Below are 21695 nucleotides of genomic sequence, written 5' to 3' on the forward strand. Positions count from 1 at the left end.
GTGTCCCACTGGGGAAAGCTGTGGCCCTTCCCTCAGGCCGTGGTGAACCCTTGCTTAGCCTCTGGGCAGGGCCCTGAGTGGAGGCTGTGCAGCATACGGCCACTGGGGGGTGGGAGGGGGGTTGTGGGGGGCGTTCGCTGGGGCCCATGGTGCAGGTGGGTGGGCTCACTCGCAGGCTGGCTTTGCCGTGGACGCCTTGGCTGTGGGGAGTTTCCACTTCTGGTGAAGCCTGGCCGTGGGGCATGTGCTGGAGGGGCCTCCAGGGGCTCCGCCCTGTGACCCTGGGCCACTCCCTCTCCCCCTGGGCCACTCCCTCTCCCCCTGCAGCTGCCGCAGACGAGGCCCGGGACACTCACTCCCCATGGTGGAGCACTCAGCTCTGCAGAAAGGGAGCTCCCGGGGTCCTGTCCTACCCCCATCCCGTTCTCATCCTTCCGCTGCTCCCGGGCACTGGTCACGGACAGCAGCATGGCCTCTGTCCTCCTTGGGCCTCAGTTTCTTTGTCTGCTGCAGGCTGCCCTCTCCCACCCATGTGCCTCTGCCTGCTTGGGAGCTGCTTTCCTGGAATAGGTGGGACACAGCCCCGCAGGCCCCCTCAGCGTCAGGTGTGTATAGGTGCGTCCAGCCCTTCAGCCCTCCTGCTGGCCCTGAGCAAGGTGCCCAAGGTCAGGCCCTGCTGAGGGCGGGGCTGGGAGGTGTCACCCTCGCCTGGGCTTGTCACAGAGGCAGGTCCCACAGCCCAGCTGTGTGCGGCAGTCAAGGCCACGGGCAGGAGATGGGAAGGCCGAGCCTCTGCCTCTGCCTCTTGGTGGGCCTGGTTCTGCCCTGCCCCGGCCCAACAGGCACAGCCCGAGCTGCCTCGCTCTCCTCCCTGAGCCATTTCCTTCAGCCAGGAGAGGTATTGATTGAATTTTGAGGCCGGACGATCTATAAATATGCATGAGGACTGGCGGTTATTTAACTGTGTTTTCCATTCCCCTCTTGTCGCTGCTTCCTTCCAGCGCTTTCTCTGCTCAGCACGCGCATCAGGCACAGGGGGACAGACGTCTCCCTCCCCGAGTGTTGCCTGGGCCTTGCTGGGGGCAGCCTCCTCCCTGGCAGGGACCTTGAGGGTGTGGCCCCTCAGAAGCCACTTCCTTTGCCCGGGGCAGCCAAGGGCCCATGGCACCCAGCCCCTGCACACACCAGGGTGTGTGCTCGTGGCTTTCCTGCCCTCTGCTCCAGGTCTTATGAGCATTTTGGCCGGAAGGGAGGTCCTTAAGGTGAAACTCACCACACTGACCCTCACAGATGGGAAGCCGAGGCCCAGAGAGGACGGAGACCTGCCGGCAAGTTAGGGGTAGAACTCACAGTGGGAACAGAGGTGGAGCCAACGCCAGCCACCACCCAGCCTCTTCCTCCAGGACTTGGGCTGCAGACAGTCCCCTGAACATAGAGGGAAACGGGCAGTCGAGGCCGAGGCCTCCTGGGGGGCACAGGTGTGGGCTTACATGGCAGCCTGGGAGCACCTGCACCCTCTCTGGGCCTTGTCTCTCGCTGTGCAGACCCCTCCAAGACCGCTGTGTCTGAAGGTGGGGCCCTGTCATCTCCAGAACCCTAGGCCCAGCCTGGAGGGGAGCTTGGACAGACAGTAGGCCTGCAAGTGGCCGGGGATCTGCCCTGCCTGTCCCAGCATTCTCCTGCCGCACCCACCAGCCGGCTCTTCTGTTTAACTGCGCTAGTTAACAGCACCAGAGCCCTGCTCACTCTGCAAGTGAAAGATTTTTGTTGAGTCAATGATTGCACCATCGCATCAAAGGAAGGCTCCAAACTTTTCCTTTTGATATTCTCGTCAGCGTCTCAACAGTTTTCTCAGCTGTGAATCAAACAAGGCAACAAATTTTAGCAAAAGATTATAGCCATTTTTCCCCTTTCTTCCTGGAAGCTGTCATCTAACAGCCGATTCCAGCAAGGTTGCTCGATCTCCCATCTGCTTGAGTTGAGTGGTGCCAGCCCCCGACGGTGCTCCTGCTTGCTGGCACACACAGTGCGCAGCGCCTTAGGTGGGTGGGGTGCACGGGGCCAGGGGCAGCACTGGAGGGGCTTCTCCCCATGCCTGGAGCCTCACACCGATTTCCTGGGCCGGCAGCTAGAAGTGGGTTCTGTGAGCGGGAGGTGTCCTGCCAGAACGCACAGAGGGCAGGGGTAGCCCTGAGCAGATGGACAGATGGGGCCTAGGAGGAAGTGATCTGGCCTCCTGGGCTGCAGAGCCCACCCCACATCCACTGCCTCCTGGCCCCAGTGCAGAACCCGCTGGCCCTTCCTCTGAGCTGGAGGCTTGGTGTGTCTGTGGTGGGAAGTGCTTGGGTCTTTGCGTAGGAGGATGTTGAGACTGCACTGGCCTGTGCCTCATCTGGGATGCCCCCGGACCACCTCCTGCCCTGGTGGTCCCTCCCCCACTGCCTCCAGACTTCTCAGGCAACACTCTGAGCCCCTTGGTGCCCCCAGCCACAGCCACGCCATGCAGAGCCCTAACCCCGGTCTGCGGCCCAGCGCCACCACCTTCCCCGCACCTCTGAGGGGTCGCTTGAGTGCTGCGTGACTGTGTTCTTCTCCAGAAAGCAGCAGAATACATGAAAGAGGGCTCACAGAGCACCAGCCGGGCATGGCACCCCATGGCATCTGCAGATGGCCGCTGCCCTCACCCTCCTTCCCTTCATCTCCAGGGTGGGCCCAGCAGCAGCAGCACCTCTCCCACACCGTCCGCTGCTCCCAGGATGCAGCTGCGACCCAGGAAGTGAGAGGGGGCCTCTCCACGACTTGGAGAAGGGTTCCAAGCCCTTTCCCGGGACCTACTGGCTCTTACTTCATGCGTTACTTTAACCACTCTAGCGACCTGGTTTTAAGCCCATAGGAGCACATCCTAGTTTAGTAAGTGTTAATAATCATCATCCATTCATTCAACAAACACGTCTTCCACATGGGGCCTGTGCCGGGACAGTCCTCGGTACTGGTGGTGCGGTGGTGGACAGCAGTCCCTGTCACTGCGGAGCTGGACTTCTGGAGGGGAGGACGCTTACTGAGATGAGTGTTTAGGCTGATGGGGGTGTCCCGCCGGCAACAGCAGTCACCCTTGGCAGCCGGCCTCTGTTGGGCCCCTGCTGAGCAGGCGCCAAGGCACCGTGCTGCTTCCCTGCTCTGCAGGGAGAGGCGGAGGCCTGGCCCCTCGCAGCCCCCATCTAGCGGGACGGTCTCGGTGTCCACTGTCTCTCCCAGTGGCCGATGGCCCAGGCGAGGGGCTGCCCCTGCCCGTCTCCCTCTGCTCCCGGCTCCCTTGGTGGCCACCACACTGTGTACTTGCAGGGGGTGCCAAGCTACAGAAGCCAGGCCAGCCGGTCCCCTGCCTGTCAGCTGCCTCACTCACGGGGACTTTGTCCCCATCAGCTGCAGAGGTGGCCTGCAGGCTCTGAGAAGCCACCAAGGCAGGGCCCTGTGGGCACACCCTGATGTCACCTGGTCCTGCAGACTGTGGTCACTGCACTTGGTGTCTGGGCCCAGCTGGCAGGAGTGGGACAGGGCCGACGGGGTGGGGGGTGATGGTCAGGCCACTGTGCCCTAGAGGCTCTTCTGGTTGTGGAGGAGGAGGAGGGTCTTGGGGGCAGGAACCCCCTTCAGCCTCACATTCCCCAGCCCAGGCAGGATACAAGTAAGGACATTTCCTTACGGAGCCCCAGAGTTTCTCCTTCACCCGGGAGCTCCCTCCAGGCAGCCCCTCTCAGCCCTTGTCCTCCCCCTGGAGAGATGCTCTTGAAGTTGAAATCGTGGCACATGCAAAGGAAGCGGCTGGTTTCAGCCCCGCAGGCTCTGGTGGCTGCGTCCACACTTCCTGTTGTTTCTCACTCCCCACCCGGCCCGCCATTTCTAACAGCTATATTGAAATGTGACGCACATTCCATGTAACTCGTCCCTTTGAAGGGGGCAGTTCAGCGGCTTTTATGTCCACGGCTAGTGCAACCATTGTCACCTTTCGCAGAACGTTTTGATCACCTCTCAAGGAAGCCAGAACCCTCTAGTTATCCATCACCCTGCTGTCTCCTGTGCCCCCAAACCCTCAGCCACCAGTCAGCTACTGCCTGCCTCTGTGGGTCCGTCTGTTCCGAGCATTTCCTGGAAAGGGAGTCCCGTGGCCTGTTCTGAGCATTTCCTGGGAGGGCAGTCCCGTGGCCCATTCCTAGCATTTCCTGGGAAGGGAGTCCCATGGCCCGTTCCGAGCATTTCCTGGGAAGGGAGTCCCATGGCCCGTTCCAAGCATTTCCTGGGAAGGGAGTCCTGTGGCCTGTTCGAGCATTTCCTGGGAAGGGAGTCCCGTGGCCTGTTCTGAGCATTTCCTGGGAGGGCAGTCCTGTGGCCCATTCCTAGCATTTCCTGGGAAGGGAGTCCCATGGCCCGTTCCGAGCATTTCCTGGGAAGGGAGTCCCGTGGCCTGTTCTGAGCATTTGCTGGGAGGGCAGTCCCGTGGCCCATTCCTAGCATTTCCTGGGAAGGGAGTCCCATGGCCCGTTCCGAGCATTTCCTGGCAAGGGAGTCCTGTGGCCTGTTCGAGCATTTCCTGGGAAGGGAGTCCCGTGGCCTGTTCCGAGCATTTCCTGGGAAGGGAGTCCCGTGGCCTGTTCTGAGGATTTCCTGGGAAGGGAGTCCCGTGGCCCATTCCCAGCATTTCCTGGGAGGGGAGTCCTGTGGCCTGTTCCGAGCATTTCCTGGGAAGGGAGTCCCGTGGCCTGTTCTGAGCATTTCCTGGGAAGGGAGTCCTGTGGCCTGTTCTGAGGGTTTCCTGGGAAGGGAGTCCTGTGGCCTGTTCCGAGCATTTCCTGGGAAGGGAGTCCCGTGGCCTTTGCGATTGGCTTTTCTCACTCCCCATGTTCAAGGTTCACTCATGTGGTCGTAGGTGTCAGTGGTGTGGCTAAAACACCCCACTGTGCACGGCCGCATCTTACGTATCCAGTCATTGGCTGGTGGACCTTGTGTTCCTTCTTGTGGCTGAAACACCCCACTGTCTGCACGGCCACATCTGACGTATCCAGTTATTTGGCTGGTGGACATTTGGGTGGTTTCCGCTTTGAGGCTGTTATGAACACAGCTGCCCTGAACATTCACAGACGAGTCTGTGTGGATGTGTGTGCGGTTCTCTCGGGGGTCTGCCTGGGACTGGGCCTGCTGGGTCACATGGTAACCATTTCACCATTGGAGGAACTGCCAGACTGTTCTCCAGGGCTGCCGCACACTAGGGTTCCAGTTTCTCCCCATCCTCACCAACGTGTTGTCGCGTGACTTCCCGGCTGTCCTGGGGGTGCAAAGTGATACCTCCCTGTGATTTCGGTTTCTGTCTCTGGATGCTGGACGATGCCGAGCAGCTTTTCATGTGTTTATTGACCTCATAGAAGTCTCTCTTCAGACACCTTGCCCGTTGTGACACTGGGTCCTCATAGGAGTCTCTGCAGACGCCTTGCCCGTTGTGACACCGGGTCCTCATGGGAGTCTGTAGACGCCTTGCCCGTTGTGACACCGGGTCCTCATAGGAGTCTCTGCAGACGCCTTGCCCGTTGTGACACTGGGTCCTCATAGGAGTCTGTAGACGCCTTGCCCGTTGTGACACTGGGTCCTCATAAGAGTCTGTAGACACCTTGCCCGTTGTGACACTGGGTCCTCATAGGAGTCTCTGCAGACGCTTTGCCCGTTGTGACACCGGGTCCTCATAGGAGTCTCTGCAGACGCCTTGCCGTTGTGACACTGGGTCGTTTCAGCAGTGACAGTGCTTTATGTGTTCAGGTGTAAGTTCTTTGGGTATAGATTTGCAGACATTTTCTCCCGTTCTGTGGCTTGTTTTTGCATCTCATTGGCATCCTCTGAAGCACAAGAGTTCTTAGTTTGGATGAAGTCTGATTACCTGTTTTTTTCTTTTGCTCTTTGTGCTTTGGGCTAAGAACTCTTTGTTAAATCCAAGGTTAGGAGGTTCCTCCTCTGTTTTCTTCTACAGTTTTTATGGTTGGGCTCTCCGTGGGTCTTGGATCCATTGTTACTTAGTTTTTGTTTATGGTGGGAGGCGGGGCCCAGCTTCATTCTTTGGCATGCGACAGCCCACTGTCCCAGCAGCATTTGTTGAAAAGACTATTTTTCCCTATCGAACGGTCTTAACACCTTTCTCGGCATCACTGAACATGGACGTGTGGTTGGTTCCTGGACTCTCCACTGTGTTGTTGGTCTGTACGTCGGTCCTCATGCCCGCGCCACACCGTCTTGATCGCTGTGGCTTTGTAGTAAGTTTTGAAATCAGGAGACTGAGTCTTCCTCCCGTGTTTCCCTTTTTCAAGCCTCTTCTGAGCCCCTGCAGTGCCGTGTGAGTTTCAGAATCAGCTTATCAGTTCTTCAGGAAGGCCTGCTGAGTCCTGGGATTGTACCGAACGCACAGATCAGTCCTGGGAGTCTCTGGTCCCAACAGCACTGGGTCTTCTGATCCGAGACATGGGATGTTTCCTGATCACCTAGATCCCGCCTAGTTTCCTGCCATGCTGTTTTGCTGCCTGTGTGTTTGAAATGGCTCCTCTTGGTGGGGCGGGCACAGGAGTGGTGCTGTTTGTATAGGACACAGGGCCGTCCTCCCGTCCCGACACTTGGCTGCCCTGGAGGCGGACCTCAGTGCAGGGCTCCCGTTACCCCTGCACTTCCAGCACCTGCTGAAGTGTGTGGCGCGCGGGCTCCGAGGCATGGAATGGTGTGCCTGCCTGCGCCGCCCAGGCTGTGGTCACAGCAGCAGCCTGGAAGTTTGGCTGTTGCCCCCAGCCACCTTGGGGCACGGTCCTGTCTCACTTGGAGCAGAGGTCCTGGGCCCCCAGGGGCTCAGACGTGGCCTCCTCCTGGAGGGGCCGGGAATGTCCCCTCCACGTGCTGAGTGGGGCCCAGGAGGCCCCTCTGTGGGATGCCAGCTGCTCCCACCGTGAGTGGCATCTCCACCACTATATTCACAGCTGTGCTGAGGGCATCCCGGGCCTGGAAATCATGTCAGATGGACAGACAGGTGTGCAGGTGGATGGACCGAAGGAAGAAAGGAAGGATGGCAGGAACGAACCCGTGGAGGTCAAGAGCCTGGCCCAGAATCACAGTGGGGACGTGAGAGGGTGGGTGGTGCCCAGCCTGCCCCTCCCATGCTGCCTCTAGGGGCTCTGCCTTCTCCAGGCATTAGGCAGGGAAAGTCCCCTGAACTTACAGAAAGGCAAGTAGCTGCCCGGAATGTTGCCACCTGCACAGGGCCCCAGCGCCCGTCTTCCCCTTTCCCTGGCCCTCCTGGGAGGTGGGTTGTCCACGCCACCAGTTATGGAGCCCAGGCTTGTTCTCAGCCCTGCTCAGCGGTGCCATTGGCAGGTGGCTCCAGCCCCAGCCCCAGGGGCCCAGTGAATGCTCTCCGTGACCCAGGGCCCCTGCTGTAGGTAGAAGCCGGGCCACGGGCACCTGCTTGGACCTTGGCCTCACACTGTGGCTCCAGGAGGGCAGGACCTGGTGGTGCATGCGTAGCGGCTGAGGGGGACAAGCCTGGGGGTTGGTCCCAGCCTGGACGCGGTGGTTTTGCACACACCAAGCCTTCGCCCCCAGCGGGGCCAGCAGTGCAGTACGCTGCACTGTTGGGGGCCAGAGGGTGACAGGGTGGTGTTTAAGAAGAACTGCTCAGTTTTATCTTCTCTCTGTTTTGATTTGGTCTCCTCCATCTCTACTGGCTCCTGCTTTTGGTCCTTAAATCCTCTGATATGCACAATTGTTTCTTGGACCTCAAGCCCCCCATCGGGGGGAAACCTCACCCCAGGATGATGGGCCGGTCACGGGGCACTCTGACTGGGGGCTGGGGCTGTGCCTCTGGCTCTCGATCCTGCCCGTGGAACGTTGAGCATTGCCAGGACATCCACCCCGGGGAACCTGACGTCCTCAGGCACTGCTGGGTCCAACGCCAGCGCTGGGCACGCCACTGCTGATCCCCTGCCCCTCCTGCAAGTCCACCTGTCTGCTAAGTGGGAGGACGCTGGGGCCAGGCGAGGCCTCTCTGGGCAGCCTCCAGGATGGTCACTACGTCCTCCCACCTGGAGGTCGCTTCAGGAGGTCAGCGGTGTTGAAGCCTAGGGAGGAAGAGGAGGGTGAGGTCTGGAGGAGGAGGGTCTTGCTGCTGTGGGTCAGAGGAGGGCTGAGTACATGCCGTGCGGCCTCGTCCTTGCCGCGGGTCAGCTGACTACAGCCCCGCCTGCTGTGCAGCCCCTAAACTAAGAACCATTGTACATTTTTAAAGGGTTGAAGAAAATCAAAAGAAGAATATTTTGGGACACACGCAAGTTATCTGAGATTCAGATTCGTGTTTCCGTGCCTGCACCTCTGTCAGCGGGGCCCATGCTGGCCTTGCAAGCCCTGCGGCTTTCTGGGTGCAGCTGCAGCGCTGCGTGGTTAGGACAGGGGCAGAGTGACTGCACAGCCCCATGACTGGCTGGTCTCCACAGGAGGCGGCCCCACCCTCTGCCCGCATCCTCCCTGGCTCCTCGAGGCTCCGTAGGATGGTGAAGAGGTTGAGATGCCGTCCAGCCCACAGAGGCCCCGGAAAGCCGGTGCCGCCCATCAGAGGGGCCTCCTGAGTGCGTGTGGGTGGCTGGATTCTGCACACTGGGTTATCTTCCCCTGGCTGTGAAAGCTGGATGAAGTAGCAATCCTTTCAACCCCAAGAGTCTGTGATTCAGCCAGAGTTACAAGATGTCTCTTCATTCTCTGAGGTTTACAAGGTCCTCAGAAAACCTGTGAAGAGCTGCGCGGATCCTCTCCCGCCCCGGCCCAGCGGCGGGGCTGCCGCCTCCCTCTCCCCTGGGCCTGAGTGGGTGGATTTCCTCTCCCCTCCTCCTTCCCAGGAGAAGCACAGAGGGAGCAGCCAAGCGAGCCATGTCTGCAAACCCTGTTTCCCTCTGCGGCGGCCTCTGCCATCGTGCCATGGGGCCGGAGGTCCCTGGCCCAGGTCAGCGTGTCCATCTCCACTGTCCTCTTCCATGAGGGGGCGGCAGGGCCAGCGGTTAGCTTTTGTGACGTGACATCAGGGGGATGTCTTAGAGTCCAGGGTGGCACCAGGAGGGGTGAGGTCTCTTCCCTTCTTCCCCATCCCCTCCTCTCTCCCTGTTGGAGGCACATTTTGGGCTGTGGGACCACGATTGCCCACGGCTGACGGGCTCCAGCCCCAGTGAGGCCCCCAGGGCACAGCCCAGGCCAGGCCTCACCGTCCTTCAGGGACTTGGAGAGCAGTGGCCCACAGCAGCCTGAGCTCCTGGGAGGCTGGAGGCTTACTGCGCCCGGTCTCTTCACCTTGTGGAGTGTGTCCACACCAGCCTCTCCTGAGAGCGTGGGGTGACCTGAACACAGGACGTTTCCCTATTCCCCTTTGGGAGATAGGACAGTGTGTGGGCAGAAGCCTCAAGGGTTGCGGGAGCTCATTGCCAAAGGGGAGGAGGCCATTGCTATGCATGGGGCTGGCCTGGCTTGCTGGCCGGCACTCCTCATTCACGGGGGCTGGTCGTGTCTGTGCCTGAGGGACCAGGTGCCCATCCAGTCTCATTGCCCCACAGCTCACAGCCATGAGCTGCAGAATCTCAGCACTTGGCAGGAGCCCTGGCCCGTGTGTGTGTGTGCCGCTGGCCCCAGCCCTGGCCCATGTATGTATGCGTGTGCCATTGGCCCCAGCCCTGGCCCGTGTGTGCGTGTGTGTGTGTGTGCGTGCGTGCACGCCTCTGGCCCCAGCCCTAGCCTGTGTGTGTGTGCGCGCCGCTGGCTCTGGCCCTGGCCTGCGTGTGTGTGCCTGTGCCGTTGGCCCCGGCCCTGGCCGGTGTGTGTGTGCACCGCTGGCCCCGGCCCTGGCCCGTGTGTGCGTGCGTGTGCTGTTGGCTCTGGCTCTCGCTCTGGTTCGTGTGTGTGTGTGTGCCACTGGTCTTGGCCCCGCCCTGTGTGTGTGTGCACTGCTGGCCCCAGCCCTGGCCTGTGTGTGTATGTGTGTGTGTGTGTGTGTGTGCGCGCGTGTGCGCCTCTGGCCCCGGCCCTGGCCTGTGTGTGTGTGTGTGTGTGCGTGTGCGTGTGCGCCTCTGGCCCTGGCCCTGGCCTGTGTGTGTGTGTGTGTGTGTGCGCGTGCGCATGTGTGTGCACCTCTGGCCCTGGCCCCGGCCCTGGCCTCTGTATGTGTGTGTGCGTGTGTGTGTGTGTGTGCGCCTCGCCCCGGCCTTGGCCCATGTGTGTGCGCCTTTTCATGTGTTTATCAGCTTTTTGGGTGTCTTTCTTTGGGAAGTGTCTGCTCACATTTTCTGCTGATTTTTGGAGTGGGTTGTCTGACATGCCATTGGTTATTTCTGATTTCTTCGTATGTTCTGCATCTGAACCCTTTTTCAGAAATATGATTTTCGAACAGCGCCTCCTGCTCTGGGTGCCTTTCCACTGTTTCGGTGGATGAAGTTCTTAATTTGTATTAGGTCAGTTGTACTCTTTTTTTTTTCTTTTACAGCCAGCACTTCCTGAACCCTGTTTGAGAAACCTGTGCCTACTCCTAGGAGACAGAATGTGGTAGAACTGATATTTGTGTGTGGTGTGAGGTCGAGGTCTCAGGGGTGTGCAGTGACCCTGCACCTCCCTGTTGTGGGCAGCTGTCCCCTGCTGTGGGGGGGCTGTCTCCTGCTGCGAGTGGCTGTCCCCTACTGTGGGCGGCTGTCCCTGATATGGGGGGCTGTCCCTGCTGTGGGCAGCTGTCCCTGCTGTGAGCGACTGTCCCCTGCTATGGGGGGCTGTCCCTGCTGTGGGCAGCTGTCCCTGCTTTGGGGGGCTGTCCCTGCTGTGGGGGGCTGTCCCTGCTGCAGGGCTGCGTGGTGCTCGTTGCTGGGGGTTGGTCACCCACCACAGGTCAGCAGGCTGGGCCTCCAGGCGCACTCCTCCCTCAAGGAGGCCATGCATGTCCCGGCCCTGGGTTTCATGGGAATGTCAGGTCGCGAGGCCCATTCCTGAGCCACCCACGCTGGTGCCAGGCTCCCTCGCCTTCCATCTCTGTGTGGTTGACCTTGTTTCTCTTGTGGCACAGGGCACCTTCCAGGCTGGTAGGGAAGAGATGGGAACATGGCCACACGGGCTGCCAGTCTCATCCCAGCCAGGAACCTCAGAGGAGAGGAAGCCTCCCTCCCGGGCACTGAGTGTGGAATTCCGGGAAGCACCGCGCTTGGCTGAGCAAGGGCCGCGTGTCCCCTTGCACTCTGTTCCTGTGGTTAGGCAGAAGGGACCCAGCAGGCAGCCAGGCCTTGGTCCTGCACCTTTCCACGGGGCACAGGGAAGGAGCCACTCCTTGAAGGAGAGATGGCTGCCAGGCAGCCTCAAGAAGACAAAAGAACTGAGCACTGTGCTGTGTGTGACCCATGCTGCGTGTCTTCCTGGGCCATGGTGACCGATGCTGCGTGTGACCCATGCTGCGTGTGTGCCTGGGCCATGGTGACCTGTGCTGTGTGTGTTCCTGCAGGGTGACTATGATCAGAGCAGGACCAAAGTGCTGCACATGAGCCTGAACCCCACCAGTGTGGCCAGGCAGCGCCTGCGCGAGGACCACAGCCAGTTGCAGGCGGAGTGCGAGCGACTGCGCGGGCTCCTGCGCGCCATGGAGAGAGGAGGCACCGTCCTAGCCGACCTTGAGGCTGCCGCCGCAAGTCTGCCATCGTCCAAGGAGGTGGCAGGTAGGCACCCCCCCACCCCCGGCCCCCGCCATCCTCGACCTTCCGTGGGTAGGTCCATCTGCGCGCCTTTGGGGCAGCCTCAGGCCGTCACCTGCCTGTCATCCCTAGAGGGTTTGTCCTCCCCTGCGGGCAGCCGGGCCTGGTGGTTGCTGGGGCAGAGCACCCTGGCCCTGTGTCCCCATGGCCCCGTGGGGTTGTGCAAACAGGTAGAGCCATCCGAGTCTGCAGGCAGCTGTGGAGAAGCAAGAGGCTGAAATCTCAGGCCCTTAAACAAATTCGCATCATTTGTCAGTTGATGTGTACCCCATTAATCACAAGTAAATCCAATCCTCCATGAAAACAAGTCCATCTCTCACCAGCTTAAGTGTGCTTCATGGCGTCCAGAGAGCCCTTCACGGCCAAGGCCTGTGGCACCCCAGGGAAGAATGAGGCCTCCACAAGGCCCAGCGGGGCCTGCCCGCACCCTCCAGGTCTACGTGAGGCCCACGGCCTTTGGAACGCTGGCCTATCCCCTGATGTGGTGAGGTGGTGCTGGGGTCTGCCCACGCCAAGCCTCGGAGGGTGCTGCCGGGGCTGTGTCCACTCTGCAGGGTGCCCCTGAAGGAGCAGGGCTGGGAGCCCAGTGACTCTGTGCAGTCGGCACCCCTAGGGAGGCTGTGGGGCCCAGGAGACCCCTGCCCCCTGTGTTGCTCTCTGCTGTTGGAGGGAGCTGGGCACTGCCCCACGCTCCTGGTTCTGGGGGGACCTGGGGGAGGGTTCCCTGTCCAGCCCTTAGCAGCAGCCTGGAGCGTGGCCCGGCGTCCCCTTGCTCCTGTGTCTGAGCCACCCGGCCTCCAGCCCCCTCTCTTGGCGGGGGGTATCTGCAGCATCACCGGAGTCTGAGCCACCCGCCCATCAGCCCCTCCCTTGGGGGTGTCTGTAGGGTCATCTGTGGTGGGGCCTGGAGGCTGCTGCTTTCCGGCCTTTGGCATCTCGCGTTGGTTTCATACTCGCTTTTCATCCGATGACACCCTCTCCTGTTTCTTCCCACATACTTGTCATCGCGCCCTGTACCATGGGAGAGCATTCCCTGTGAGTGTGCAGGTGCAGAGGTTGTGTGGCGGTCACTTGTCCCCTTCCCACAGCCCAGCACCCAGGCTGATGTATCAGGAGTGATTGTCCTCTGCACTGCTCCTTTGTGGGGAGGGTCTTAGATAGGGTCTTCCCTCTTGTACCCCACCCCCATAAGCCAAGACTGCCCTGAGTCTGGGTGCGCCCTGCCAGCAGGTAGGGGCTTGGTGGCTGGCTAGCGGGTGGTCTGCCCTCCTGGAGTAGCACGGTGGAGTTGGAGGACAAAAGCCAGAAGAGGGGGCCTGTGTTGCCAGATCGAGGGGCGAGCTGATGGCAGTTAGGGGCTCCTTTCCAGCTCCCCACCCACACAAGGGCTGCTCCCGGTCTCCACTGTGGCTGTGAGGGCCTGAGCCCCCATGTCCCCAGCCCCCCTTCCGGTCCAGCCGTGGCTCCCTCTCCGCCCTGCATTTTGCAAGTGTTATTGGCAAGTTTCGGAGCTGAGCATGCAGACTTGGAGCAATATTTTTAGGTGGCTCTGCACCCTGGGAGAGGATTTGGGAAGGGGTCTTCCGTCCCCTGCTGTCATGGGCCTGTGCCTTGGCTGTGCACCCATTCGCTTGTCTGTTTGTTCCCCTGTTGTCTGGGTCTCTGCCCATCTCAGGTTCACCCATCTGTTCGTCCACCTCTTGTCTGGGTGTCTGCCCATCTCGGGTTCGCCCGTCTGTTCATCCACCTCTTGTCTGGGTCTCTGCCCGTCTCGGGTTCACCCGTCTCGGGTTCGCCCGTCTGTTCGTCCCCCTGTTGTCTGGGTCTCTGCCCATCTCGGGTTCGCCCGTCTGTTCATCCCCCTGTTGTCTGGGTCTCTGCCCATCTCGGGTTCGCCCGTCTGTTCATCCACCTCTTGTCTGGGTCTCTACGCGTCTCGGGTTCGCCCATCTGTTCCTTCCCCTGTTGTCTGGGTCTCTGCTCGTCTCGGGTTCGCCTGTCTGTTCCTTCCCCTGTTGTCTGGGTCTCTGCCCGTCTCGGGTTCGCCTGTCTGTTCCTTCCCCTGTTGTCTGGGTCTCTGCGCGTCTCGGGTTCGCCCGTCTGTTCGTTAACCTCTTGTCTGGGTCTCTGTGCGTCTCGGGCATGCGGGTGGTCGGCATCTGGCTGTGACAGGTGTCCCAGGCCTTGGCTGATCGGGAGCAGGGGGTGTGGAGAGGTGTGTCCGAGCTGACCATGGAGAAGTCAGGGCCAGCGTGGTCTGGAAGCAGGAATGGGAGGATGAGCAGAGGCCTGGGATAGGCGGGGCCGTGCCACATGGTTCCGCCAGGAGGTGAGGATGGGTCAGGCATCTGGGCCCCAGTGGCTGATGCAGCTCGTGTCTATGCCCCCGAAAATCACAGTGGTGGTGGTGGCCTCTGTTTTATGTCAGGCCTAACCCCACAGAGGGAGAGGATACAGAGGCAGACTTTCGGAATCTGGAATGGGTGAGTGAGCAGTGAAAGGACTTGGGAAGCTGGAATCTAAGCCGGTGGTGGGTGGAGCTGAGAATCCGCCTGAGTTATACCTCAAAACTCCAACGTGGCCCAGGAGCTGGCTGCAAGTGGCATTAGGGGAGGGATGCCACTGACTGAAGCACAGTGGATGTGGAGGCTTGAATGCTGAATTAAGAGACGGGTCCCCGGGACCATCCATCTGTGTGTCCTGGGCAGTTGCCCCTCCCCAGGAAAGATGAAAACTCCAAAACAAGCCAGCAGTTTATTCTTGGAGCAGTGATCCTTAAAGTGCAGTCCCCAGGCCGGCCGCTGCCTCCCTGGGAGCCTCTTAGAAATGTGGATTCTCGGGTCTCATCTCAGACTTGCTCGGCCAGGGGCCTGGGGGTGGCCGGCAGTCTGTGCTAGGCAGCCCTACAGACCACGCGGATGCTCTGTGAGTTTGTGGACCGCTGCTCTGGAGAGGGCTGGTGAGGTCCCTGGACAGGCCCGAGTCAGGACAACAGGCCTGAACTGAGCCCGGACTGAAAGATGCAGGTGTGAGCCTGGATCGCACGCCCCCGCCACGTGCCCTGCAGAACATGGGCAGCAGGTGTGACCCTGTAGATCACGGTCGAAAGACTTCCCTGTGGATCTGAGCAGCCCAGAAGGACCTGGTGTTGGCAGTTCCCCAGCTCAGCGGCTCCCATGGATCGCTCCCTGGGGAAAACCGTGACAGGCGGCTCCACGCTTCTACCCGGAGTATCCCTAGGCCCCTAGTGCCCTCCCCTAGTGAGGAGCTGATACCCAGGGATTGTCAGACGGCCCAAGGGAAAGGACAGGAAACGAGCAGGGAAAACAGAGCAAAGCGAACTGCAGAGAAACACAGCATCAGCGGGAAGGGAACCCACTGTCCCGGTGAAGAAAACCTCTAAAAACTGTCTCCTGGATCACCTCAGAAGAAGACGGGGCTTCAGCAACCAAACAACAGGGCAGCTTAACACATGCCAAGAGAAAGCAGTGAGCAGCGGGGAGGCAAAAGTAGGGAACAGTGAATGGAAATCTAAGAAGATTTGTAAGATAATGTTGAGAAAGTCTGAAAGTAAAGACAACGTGATGGAAAACAGGAGAAGAGAGGTAAGAACATTAGAGGCACAGCCCACCGTCTGAACGACAGGAACACGGAAGGAGGGAACAGGGAAAAACAGCAGCTGACACAGAAGTGCCTCAAGGACGTCTCCCTGAAGGAAGGACGCAGCTCCCTGCCTCCCAGGAGAGGCTCAGACTGGGCTGTCTTTGGATGGAGATAGACCCACACAGTGCGCGGCAGCGTGAAGACTCAGGACACACGACGAAAGGAAGACCCTGAGAACTTCAGAGAAGAAACACAGAGGTCACTGGTCAAAGGATCCGGGATCAGTCGTCTAGCGTTTCCTAGCAGCAGCACCTCCGAGTTTCTAGCAGAGTGACCTGCATCTCGGGATCTTTTAGCCCCCCAACCCCACATCAGGTCTGAAGGAAGAAGTACGGGCATCTGCAGGGTTCAAGGCCTTGACTACCCCGCACCATCTCTCAGGAAGCTGGCAGAGGATGCGCTTCCGAAGGATGAGGGACTAAACCAGGAAAGAGCGTGGCTGTGGCATGCGGAGGAGGCCTCAGGACTGGGGAGCAGCAGGCAGGGGCCAGAACGGGCCAGAGGTTCCGGGATATAGAGCAGAGAAGGAAGCCCCCGGCCTGGGGAGCCTCCAGCGGGGGCTGGAACCCACCAGAGGTTCTAGGACAGAACCTGGTGCGTTGGGTGTCATGATGCAGACCGGAGCTTTCCACACATGTGTGCCAGGCGTGGGCTGCTATGGAAGTTGGTCCCTGAGTCGCTTTTTGGCAGCCTCCTCCTTCCCTGCGTGCCACACACATTTCTCAGGTTTTAGGTTTGCCACCCCACACCAAAAGACTGGGAAGCACCTGCGTAGACAGCTGGCAAAGAGGGACGGCTGACAAGAGCCAGGAGCACCTAGAAAGCTGAGTGCGTGGGAAGCAGGACGATCGTTGGCTCCAGGGACAGCAGAGTTGCACGAGAAGCAGCAGCGTCCGTGTGTTCTGAGCTGGCCCGAGCAGCTTCATACAGTCGTAAGGGAGCTGAGGCCTGATCTGAACACAGCCCTGAGCCTCATGTTAAGAAGGGGGACAGGGAGGAGGGAGACGCATGTTGTAGGGTGGGAGGGAGGGAGAGCTGAAGCCTCGCTGTCTCTCGGGAAGTCAGCAGGACGCCCGAGCCCTTGAGTCCACAGAATGTGTATTCCAGAGAAATGCAGTTAATACTGACATGATTGGCTGAGAGGTGAACATGGTGGACTCTGGAGAGAAAGGAAGGAAACGAGAAGTGTGGAGACTGCTGTTCCCTGACACACCCCACAGAATTCCCGGGCTCTTAACTCATGTGCGTGTAAATCTAAAGTTAAAAAGAGAAAAGTCCAGGTCACACCGCTTGCTGCCAGAGAGGGCCGTCCCCTCCCTGTTCTCCAGATGAGGAGCAGGGGCGTGCCTGCAGTGTCAGCAGACCCTGCACATGGACCCCATGGTGCGCCCTTGCTCCTGTGACCGTGGGTGGGGTGACGAGTTGGGGGTGTTCCCACACTGTCAGCAAACCCTTGACATGGACCCCACGACACGCCCTCGCTCCTGTGACCGTGGGTGGAGTGAGGAGATGGGGGCATACCCGCGGTGTCAGCAGACCCTTGACATGGACCCCACTGTGTGCCCTTGCTCCTGTGACCGTGGGTGGGGTGAGGAGATGGTGTTCCCGTGGTGTCAGCAAACCCTTGACATGGACCCCACGGCGTGCCCTCGCTCCTGTGACCGTGGGTGGGGTGAGGAGTTGGGGGTGTTCCCACGGTGTCAGCAGACCCTTGACATGGCATCCCATGATGCGCCCTCGCTCCTGTGACCGTGGGTGGGATGAGGAGTTGGGGGTGTTCCCACGGTGTCAGCAGACCCTTGACTTGGACCCCACGACATGCCCTCGCTCCTGTGACCATGTGTGGGGTGAGAAGTTGGGGGTGTTCCCACACTGTCAGCAAACCCTTGACATGGACCCCATGATGCATCTTCGCTCCTGTGACCGTGGGTGGGCTGCCTGCGCAGTCCCTGCAAAGGGTGGGATGGCAGGTGTGAGCCTGAGACAGAGACGGATGCTCCTCCCCGGCCTGGCTGGCCCTGAGCATGGCTTAGGGGTGGGTCTGCTGAGTCAGGAGAGGCCAGGGTAAGTTGTGAGGGCGTCAGGCCAGCAGGTTTGCAGATGGCAGGCCTGTCACTGGCTAAGGGTGAGCTGGGTGGCCTGAGGCAGCGCCCAGTGTCCCACCAGGGAGCCAGTCCCAGGGGAGTCCCCTCACACCCTGATCACCCGACATCTTGGGGGTCAGTAGATGTCTCTTCCTGTTCTGGGGAATCAGGGCCCCCAAGGAACAAGGTGAGGGGACGAGACGGGATGAGGCAAGGGGACACGCGGTGGTGGGGTGGGCGAGGGGATGCAGCAGTGAGGGTGGGCGAGCGGACTTGGTGGGGGGACAGGGCGAGGGGACGTAGTGGTGGGGATGTGGCGAGCGGATGTGGCGGGGGGGATGGGGCGGGGGGGTGGGGTGAGGGGACGTGGCGAGGGGACGTGGCGAGGGAACGTGGCGAGGGGACGTGGCGAGGGGATGTGGCGAGGGAACGTGGCGAGGGGACGTGGTGAGGGGATGTGGCGAGGGGACGTGGCAGTGGGGCTGCAGGGTCAAGAGCTCCCGTTCGTGTTTGCCACGGCTTCCCCAAGGGCTGTCTCTGGTGTGGGCCCCAGACCTCCGGCCAGAGAGGACACAGAAACATGTAAAGAGGCCCCTGCCCTCGGGGATCTGAGTCACTGCTTGGAAGGTCAGGCGGGAAAACCCTTGTGATTTTCCTGGTTTCTTTGACAAGGCAGTCACTAAACAACCCTCGCCATCTGCACGGGCCCTTGGCTGACAGGAGCCCCCAACCCCAGCCTCCCGTGCTGGCTCTGGCTCCTCACTCAGCCCCCCTGCCACGTCCAGGCTGGGCCAGGGAGATTGTTAATTGCAGCTTAATTAGGGAATGCATTAATATTAAAATAATCTTATCAGAGCAGCACATTGAAGGTGATCAAATTTGTCACTACCTGTGTGGGCACAGCTGATCCTAGAGGTGTCTCTGGGGAGGAGGGAGGAGCGAGGAAGAGGGAGAAGAGATACGAGGGAGAAGAAGGGAGGAGGTGGAAGAAAAGAGGGGAGGAGGGAGGGGAAGATGGTTGGCCACCGAGTTCCTCTGCCTGGAGCCCACCTGCTCTGCCCCAGGGAGGAGGGTGCCCTCGGTGGGAGGCCTGGTTTGGTGTCCCTGCCTGGGCTGAGGATGGGAGCAGTGACTGCCTTTCTGTTTCGTCCTGTGCACTGCTTCTCTCTGTATCGGCGCGTGTCCTCTGCAGTCTCAGGACTCACACTCTTCCTGCTTGGCTGGCGCTGGCCCTAGAGGTGGCCTCAGTGAGGTGCCCTAATGGCCACTCCGTGGACCACCAGGACAAGCACTGTGGAGAGCTGCCCATTGGCCTGGCAGTGCCAAGCCAGCTGTGCCCTCCCGCAGCCAGAAATCAGTGCCCAGCTCTCACGTGGTGCAGGCCTGTGTTTACGTCATGCCCCCACCCCGTGCCACCTGGGCAGGGCCGCCACCTGCCCACGCCTCTGTTTGCTCAGTACAAATACTGTGCGATGCCGACAGCTGAGTGGTTCAAGTGAGATGGGGGTGCCCCTGTTCGGCAGTTAGTGGGAGTTGGAGAAGAAGGGCTGTATCTGAGGTGCAGGACCATGCCTGTTTGGCATCCTGTGTGTGGCCCAGTCCTGTGCCAAGCAGAGATCCTCTGCCTGGGTCCTGCCATCTAGGGACCAGCGGGTCGTGGGGAGCAGTGTCAGGTGTGGCAGGAGTTCCGTTGTGGGCTCCTCTAGGGACCGGCGGGTCATGGGGAGCAGTGTCAGGCGTGGCAGGAGTTCCGTCGTGGGCTCCTTTAGGGACCGGCGGGTCGTGGGGAACAGTGTCAGGCGTGGCAGTTCTGTCGTGGGCTCCTCTAGGGACCAGCGGGTCGTGGGGAGCAGTGTCAGGCGTGGCAGTTCCATCGTGGGCTCCTCTAGGGACCGGCGGGTCGTGGGGAGCAGTCTCAGACGTGGCAGTTCCATCGTGGGCTCCTCTAGGGACCGGCGGGTCGTGGGGAGCAGTGTCAGATGTGGCAGTTCCGTCGTGGACTCCTCTAGGGACCGGCAGGTCGTGGGGAGCAGCAGCAGGCATGGCAGGTGTTCTGTCATGGGCTCTGCCTATAGTGCTGGAGACAGAGAAGTGATGTGACGCTGGCCAAGGCCTCGGGCACGAGCTGGTGGCTCTCCACTGCCTGGGGAAGTAGCTGCCCCCCACGTGCTGCTTGGTGCTGCCCATTTTTTAATTGGATTGTTAGTATTGAGTTTGGGGTGAATCCAAGTCGAATATATAACTGATAAATATCTTCTCCCAGCCCGTGACGAGCCTCTTCATTTTCTGACCGTGTGTTCCTCAGAGCAAATGCTTTTCATTTGGGTACATGCTAATGATCAATTTTTCTTTTATGGGGGCCAGATCCAGAAACTCTCTGCGTAATCCAGGCCAAAAATATTTTTTCTTGTTTTCTACTAAAAGGTTTTAAGTTCACATGTAAATCTGTGACCCATTTTGAGTTAGTTTTTGCCCATGATGTGAGCTTGAGTTCAAGCTACTTCTCTCTTTTTTGTTTTCATATGGATGTCCAATTGTGCCATTATTATTGAACTGACTTTCCTGCCACCATTGAATTATGTTTGCACCTTTGTCCAAAACCAGTTGGCCATGCGTTATGGGGGTCTCTTGCTATACCGTCTCGTCTGTTCCCTTGATCTAAGCGTCTGTCCCTTTGGTGTTAATAACACCCCATGGTATTGATTACTGTAGCTTCATAGTAAGTCTTGAAATCAGCAGTGCAATCCCCCACTTTATGCACAAGATTTAGATTCAGCTTGTCTTTACCTACAAAACGCCTGCTCAGATTTTTATAGGAATTACTGAATCTGTCGATCAGTCTGGGGAGCATCTACATCTTGGTTGCAGTGAGTCTTCCCATACATGAACACGGTGCATCTGTCCATTTATTTACGTTCTTCTTACTTTCTTTCATCCGTGTTTTGTGATTTTCACCGCACGCACCCACCCCTTTTTCATTAGAAATACACATGGTTTTGTTTTATTGTTAGTGTTGGAGCTGTGTAATTGTAGGCTTGTTTTTATGGGTTCCAGGTGGTTCAGTGCGTGTGTGTAGAAGTATGATGGATGTTTGTGCTGGCTTTGTAACCCATAACCTTGCTGAACTCACTTCTTAGATCTGGGTTAGTTGCTGTTTTGATTTTGTTTTCTAATCCTTTGCAGTCATAGCGTCTGTGAATAGGGACAGTTCTGCTTATTTTGTTAAGATCTGTATGTCTTCTATTTTGTTTTCTTGCCACATTGCCCCGTCTAGGACCTTAGTACGGTGCTGAGTAGGAGATGGGGGAACGGAGATCCTGGCCTTTCTCCTCACCTCCGGGGGAGAGCAGTCCGTCCTCCTCCATGAGGCGTGCTGCTAGCTGCAGTTTATTTGTGGTTTTTCCTTATCAAGCTGAAAACGCTCTTTCTATTCTTAGTTTGCTGAGAGTATTTATCATGTAGGATGTTGGCGTCTGTCAGATGCTTTTCCTGCATCAATTGATGGGATCATACGTTTTTTCTCCCTTATACCGTTGCGGTTGACAGTGTGTCATTGTGATTTTTTTGGGAAGTTTCCAACGTTGAACCAACTCTGCATTCCTGGAATAAACCCCCCTTGGTTATAGCATAGTATTTTTTACATGTTGCTGAATTCATCTTGCTGACATCGTCAGTAATCTTCGTGTCTGTGTTCATATTGGTCTGTAGCTTTCTTGTACTGCCCTTGTCTGGTTGTGGTATAGATGTAATGAATGAAGTGAATTGGAAAGTGTTCCCCTTTTATGTCCTAGAGGAGATTATGTAGATTTGGTGTTACTTCTTTAAACGTTTTGTAGAATTTGCAGGTGAAACCATCTGGGCCTAGGGATTGTGGCTGTGGCAGGTTCTAATTGTTACAGGCATAGTGAGTTCTCTCATCTCAGCTGAGTGTTGGTAGAGTGTAGGTTTTGGGGTTTTTTGTTGTTGTGAGGAACTGGTTCATTATATCTAAGTGGTCAAATGTATGAGCAGTGAATTGTCTGTGCTCTTGCCTCGCTGATTTTATCATGCCCGCTGGGTTCGTAGCAGTACTCCCTCCTTCCTTCCTGATACTGATAGTTTATGTCCTTTTTTTCTTTTTTCTTTTTTTCTTTTTTTGTCTGTTAGCCTTTCTGGAGATGTATAAATT

The 21695-nt window shown here is 58.6% G+C and overlaps 1 protein-coding gene across 13 annotated transcripts in view; it reads left to right on the forward strand.

The window, feature by feature from the left end:
* MAD1L1 (mitotic arrest deficient 1 like 1) overlaps positions 1-21695 on the forward strand; it is a 408622-nt gene that overhangs the window by 277749 nt on the left and 109178 nt on the right. For all 13 annotated transcript variants that reach the window (XM_063631057.1, XM_055262343.2, XM_063631054.1 and 10 more), the window contains one exon: positions 11534-11744. In XM_063631057.1, the coding sequence (XP_063487127.1) occupies positions 11534-11744 (211 nt within the window). The remainder of the gene's footprint in view (positions 1-11533; positions 11745-21695) is intronic.

Source organism: Symphalangus syndactylus, chromosome 22, assembly GCF_028878055.3.
Source record: "Symphalangus syndactylus isolate Jambi chromosome 22, NHGRI_mSymSyn1-v2.1_pri, whole genome shotgun sequence".
NCBI classification, from domain to species: Eukaryota; Metazoa; Chordata; class Mammalia; order Primates; family Hylobatidae; genus Symphalangus; species Symphalangus syndactylus.